The sequence below is a fragment of the Mustela lutreola genome, chromosome 4, assembly GCF_030435805.1.
Source record: "Mustela lutreola isolate mMusLut2 chromosome 4, mMusLut2.pri, whole genome shotgun sequence".
Lineage (NCBI taxonomy): Eukaryota > Metazoa > Chordata > Mammalia > Carnivora > Mustelidae > Mustela > Mustela lutreola.
Genome location: NC_081293.1, coordinates 39,815,046 through 39,821,045, shown reverse-complemented (window position 1 = coordinate 39,821,045; position 6,000 = coordinate 39,815,046). Strand labels below are relative to the sequence as shown.

At 36.4% G+C, this 6,000-nt stretch overlaps 1 protein-coding gene across 4 annotated transcripts in view; it reads right to left on the bottom strand.

Moving 5' to 3' along the window:
* Window positions 1–890: 890 nt before the first annotated feature.
* Window positions 891–6,000, bottom strand: part of PARG (poly(ADP-ribose) glycohydrolase) — a 125,583-nt gene continuing 120,473 nt past the window's right edge. For all 4 annotated transcript variants that reach the window (XM_059169617.1, XM_059169616.1, XM_059169614.1 and 1 more), the window contains exons 17-18: window positions 2,776–2,904; window positions 891–2,092 (exon numbers count right to left, since the gene is read on the bottom strand). In XM_059169617.1, the coding sequence (XP_059025600.1) occupies window positions 1,938–2,092; window positions 2,776–2,904 (284 nt within the window). In that variant the 3' untranslated portion in view covers window positions 891–1,937. The remainder of the gene's footprint in view (window positions 2,093–2,775; window positions 2,905–6,000) is intronic.

Here is a 6,000-nt window from a genome sequence, read left to right as displayed (position 1 = left end):
TATTCCTATTTTTACAGAGGACATTCCTACTGCCTCAAAAGATGGACATTAGTTCTTTTTGCATTCCATCTGATTAAACTGTCCCCATCCTGGAATGTACTGGGACAAAATAGGTGTTTTTATTCTTGGAAAACCCTCAAAAGAGAGAGGCACTCAGGTAGATGGCCCAGTCACTAAGCCTCTTCAACACCAACAGTTAGGTCTTTGCTTCTATGTTCTGGAATATTAGGCTGGGTGGTCTACTTACCTGGATTTAATGATTTCTCTACCACATGAACCATCCTATATTGTTCATGTAATGTTTTAAAGAACTGTTCACTTAGTCTTGGGGCCGGGTAAGTGGAAAAGATATGGAAACAGAAAAAAGATATGAAATAGAACCATGAATGCTTAACCAAAGCTTAGAATGGGTTGGTACAGAAGGAAAAGACTTTAATATTAGTAGAAATAAAGCCAGACACCTTGGATTTAGAGAGATGATTAAAAATCATAGTCACTAAGGTAAAGAACTTGGTCAATGACAAATGGATATCATCAAGTGCCAAATTCCATTAACCTCTCAATCTCAACACAAAAAAAGAGATGCAAACATTGGCCATGGTCCCTTTTTTCCCTGCCAATACTGATACAAGGAGTTTGGATCATCTACCAAAATTTCTTATTAGTAGGACTTGACCTCCAATAGCATTTTCTGACAGCTGACTATAAACTAGAGCTTCAACAGTATAGCTAAGGATTATTTTAGAAATATGAATAAATGCTTCACAATTAAACTCTACTCTCAATGCAGCATCAGCTTTCATTTTTAACCTCCAAAAGACACTATTATATGTTTGGTGAGAGTTTAATGGACACAATTATAAATAAATGATTCTAAACAGAGCCCTTGATTAAGCCTAAACCTAATCATTTTCCATAACTCCAGTTTTATTTGATTTTATGTGCTTGCACACAGACACACTTAAAGAACATATATTTATATATAAAATATAGATGATATGGGAGTTTCTAACAAATGATTTGTTAATGGAAATTTATTAACTATAACCTTTGAATACCAGAGAAACTTCAATATGTACAAATCAGCATAAGTTCCCAGTTCCTAAACTTTGGTTATATGAATATGCCTCAAGCACCATAGAACAAACAATAATTTTAATTTGAAAAGAAAAAAATACTCAAGAAAAGAAAAATCCTGCAACTCTCTTGTATCTTTTCTTCTTTTTAAAACACCATCTGGGAAACTCTTTTATTGTACATTTCCTTCCATCTTAGTTTCCAAAAACGGTATTAATAAAAATTGATCAAGGAAGAAAGGACTGACAAACCACTGTAGATCAAGGTGATATCTCAAAAGAACTATATCTGGATATTATTCTGTCTGAATTACAAAATTGTCTTAACCTAGGGGATGTGTATTATGTAACATGTATGAAAAAATCCTCAACTCTTCATTTTCAAAATTCAAAAACTCAAACACAATCATAACAAGGGTTGGGGGTGAAAGGCTTACAGGGAAATCTTTAGCAAACCCAGTTAAAAACTTTCTGGTTTTCAACTTCTTCCCTGGCATCTGCTAGCTGCAGAGGCAATGTGCATAATATATAGGCATCAAAAAAGAGACCTGACAGGCTGAGCATAACCCTTCATGGGATTTCACAGAAAATCTGAGGGGCAAGGAAAGAAAAACTGAAGGATGAAGACTGAAATAGAAAAAAAGGCAAACAAAATATATTTAAGCCTGTGTAAGTGAGGATGGAGGGGACTTACATGTACAAACTGACATGTGCCGGTGTGTGGAAGGGATTGCATCCTTGCCCACAAACTGGATTATATACACATTTATATTAAGTTAAGTCAATTCGTATATTACACCTGACAAGTCCAACAGGATGTTTCTGGTGAGAGGTGGAAGGAGGTTCTATTTACTCAGCTCCTCAGGCCCCGGTCCTTTGTCCTGGCTGGTTGGTGGTCTCTGCACAGGACTCAACAGCATGGTATATGAATGGATAAAGTTTGATGTCTGGTCCGGGGGTGGAACAGTTTCTGCATTCTTCATTGTAATACCGGAGCAACAGCTTAAATACTTCTCCTGGAGAGTAAAGGCCAGACCAATATCCACATTAAGGTATACAGATGTATAAAATTACTAAAGAACACTTCACATGTTAATATGTGCTCACTTTTGGCTTTTGAAAATAAAGCATGAATGTCATATTCCTGGAAGGCTTTTATGACAAAGTTAAAAAATTTTTTTTAAGTACCGTAAAGAAACTACTTATTAGTTCATGACAACAACAGGCTACACATGTACATAAGCCATCTATCATTTTAGGAGTCTGTGGCAACTTTATTTCTACATTCAGCTCCCAGGATACCAAGGCCTTTCACATCCAGCTGAAATACAGCAAATGAATATGCTGTTATGTATGATAAATATGACTCAGAGTGAGGCCTCTTAGACTTGAACTTATCGTCCTATGCCATCCCTCTTTTAGTTTTCTATATGCATAAATGTAAAAATGGATATTAAACTCCAGCTTCTTGGCCTGACTTTAATAAGTTGACATATCCATTCAAGATAGCAGATAAAACTTTGTCAGAAAAAAGATTCTGCAGATGTTGCCCAACTAAGACTCTGTCCACCCTTCTCAAAGTCATGCTTTCCTTTCTTATCCACCATAATCCATCCAGTTTCAGCAAGTGTTTGATTGTCCACCAAGATGGTGGATAGTCTTATCTAGATACCAAGTGTCAAGTCTATTTCCTACTTACCAACAGTTAGTTTCCTTTCAGTAAGGAAAGTGTGCATGCTGTAAATGTCTCTCATCAATTCTGAGTCCCCAAAGGTGAAATAAACCACATCACGCTCAGCTACAGCAGCTGCCAGTATCTGTATTAAGGCTGTAGCAAAGAGAAAAAAAACACACAGCTATATTATGACACTTCCCAATAAGACACCTTCAGTTCTTTCAGCCTGCTAAATTATAGCTGCTGTGCCACAGCTTTATTCTGGATTACAGATTTATAAACCAAATATAAGTGTTATTAGAAATGGCAAATACAGATGGGTATTAATCATCTAGTTGTGTGACTTTTCAGACATGCTCTGAGAATATCATTAAGCCACAGAAATCCACACAAGCACCTTTGTGGGAAAATAAAGGAAGATGCATCCGAGGCAGCACAGTCAAGGCACTAAGGAGGTATTTTCTTCCACTTATATTAATTTGGAACTAAACTTCTTTGCTTGCTTGATTTGATTATTTTGTTTTATTACATAGTCACCAGTCTTTTGTATCACAGGAGTCTCTATGATTTTTCATGAATAATGCACTTGGGAGGTTCTAATGCTCTCATTAACCCTACAGCAAGCATTCTCAAAATGGCTTAGAGCGTACACCTGCATCCTTCCTGTACTCCCACCTCCACCCAATCACTGCAGCATGGAGTCATTGTTACTGAAAACATTGAAAAGTAACTCTGGGATGCAGGAATGGGAAAATCATTGTGAACCACTATCCCCAGAAATCAAAGTCACAAATCTGAAGCCTGAAGTATGTTTCCAAAAATTAAGTTCCTTCATAATCTTAATCTAAATGGACATTATTTCATTTTTCATTTAAAAAATTTTTTTGAAGACTTTATTATTTTAATTCCAGTGTATTTAATATACAGTGCACAATATAGTGATTCATCAGTTCCATATATTACTCAATGTTCATCAAGATAAGTGGACTCTCAATCCCTTTCATCTGTTTTACTCCCCCCCCATTCACCTGCCCTATGCTAACCATCTGTTCTCTATAGTTAAGAGTCTGTTGGTTTCTCTCTTTTTTTCCCCCCTTTGTTCATTTGTTTTGTTTCTTAAATTCCACGAGTGAAATGATATAGTGTCTTTCTTGACAAGCTTATTTTGCTTTGCATTACACTCTCTAGCTCTTTTCATGTTGTTGCAAATGGCAAGATTTCATTCTTTTTTATGGCTGAGTAATATTATACACACATACACACATATGTGGAATATATATACCACATCTTCAGCCATTCATCTTTTGATGGACACTTGGGCTGCTTCCATAGTTAGGCTATTTTAAATAACACTGCAATAAGCATAAGGGTACATATATCCCTTTGAATTAGTGTTTTCATAGTATGATTACTGGACCATAGGGTAGTTTTTTTTTTTAATTTTTTGAGGAACCTCCATATTATTTTCTACAGTGGCTGCACCACTTTTCATCCCCACCAACAGTGCCAAGAGTGTTTCTTTTATTTCACACCCTTGCCAACACTTGTTTCTTGAGTTTTTTACTTTAACCACTCTGATAGGTGTAAAATGATTCCTTATTATGGTTTTTTTTTTTTAAAGATTTTATTTATTTATTTGACAGAGAGAGATCACAAGTAGGCAGAGACGCAGGCAGAGAGAGAGAGAGAGAGGAGGAAGCAGGCTCCCTGCTAAGCAGAGAGCCCGATGCGGGACTCGATCCCAGGACCCTGAGATCATGACCTGAGCCAAAGGCAGCGGCTTAACATACTGAGCCACCCAGGTGCCCTCCTTATTATGGTTTTGATTTTCATTTCCTGATGATGAGGTTTATGTTGAATATCTTTTTATGTGTCTATTGGCCATTTGTATGTCTTCTTTGGAGAAAAGTCAACAAATTTATTTTAAATAACAATAAAACTGAACATAGGTATAAACTGAAAAAAGCAACAAAGGTATAATATCTTTTACTTAATAAAAAGGGAGGTGGGAATAAAACTAAAACATTATGGAGAATAACTTTGGTACAGTTCTGATTTTGAGAGCGTGTTTTTTTTTTTTAATTTTATTTTTAAAAAATTTTTATTTATTTATTTGACAGAGATCACAAGTAGGCAGAGAGGCAGGCAGAGAGAAAGAGAAGGAAGCAGGCTCCCTGCTGAGCAGAAAGCCTGAGATGCAGGGCTTGATCACAGGAGCCTGGGATCATGACCTGAGCCAAAGGCAGCCTGGGATCATGACCTGAGCCAAAGGCAGACGCTTTAACCCACTGAGCCACCCAGGCACCACTTATTTTGAGAGCATGTTGATACTCTATATATTCAAAAACCAAAAGTAAGAATGGGAATGGAGAAGAACCTATAATTAAATGCAAACAATAACAAACTAGCCTAATTTTATTTCAAAAGAATAACATAACTACACTAAAAGGAAAAGGAAAAATAAAAAGATGAAAGAAAAAAAGAACTAACCCAAGTAATTTATGAGCATAATATATGAGTAATATACTGTCAGTCTTGGGCAAGGAGAAAAGAATTACAAACAAATCCCCAATTTTTTTTACTAGGTTTGCTTACCATAGTAGTTCAGGCAAAACAATTTTGCAATTATTTTAAAATATATTTCAGGATTGAGCAAATGAGTAAAGGTGTTGATACTGTTGGGAGCTGGGGCTCTTATCATAGAAGAGGGGACACACAAGCCTGAATGGGGGAAGAAAAAAATAACTGGGATGGATTGAAATGGAAGGCACTAGTGTATACTCAGAGACTTGTAAAATACATACATTTGTGTTTGTGTGTGTGTATTCTTAGCTTTGTCTGCTAATGTGCTTTGAAAGAAGACACCCCAGCAGCAGTGAGCACATCTAGTGCCCAGATCTTGGTCTCTAATACCATTCCCCCTTTAAAGGAGCTATATTCCTCAGAGAAATGCCTGGTTCCATGGTTAGAATAGGACAGGTACAAGATAAGTCCAGGATATCTTGTTATACCAGAAAGTAAAGAAAGTGCTCAGGATATAGGAGCCAGTTTGAAGGAGAGCCCACTAGTCAACTATGGACAAGCTCAGCACCAAATATTAAATACAGTAATAAATTACAAACCACTGAAAAAATATGAATTCTTGATAATGTTAATGATTCTTCTCACTGATAACATATAATAGAAAAAAAGAAGGAGGGGCTCTTACTCATAGGAGAAAGTCAAAGACTAAATCAGTAAGGTGGAGGG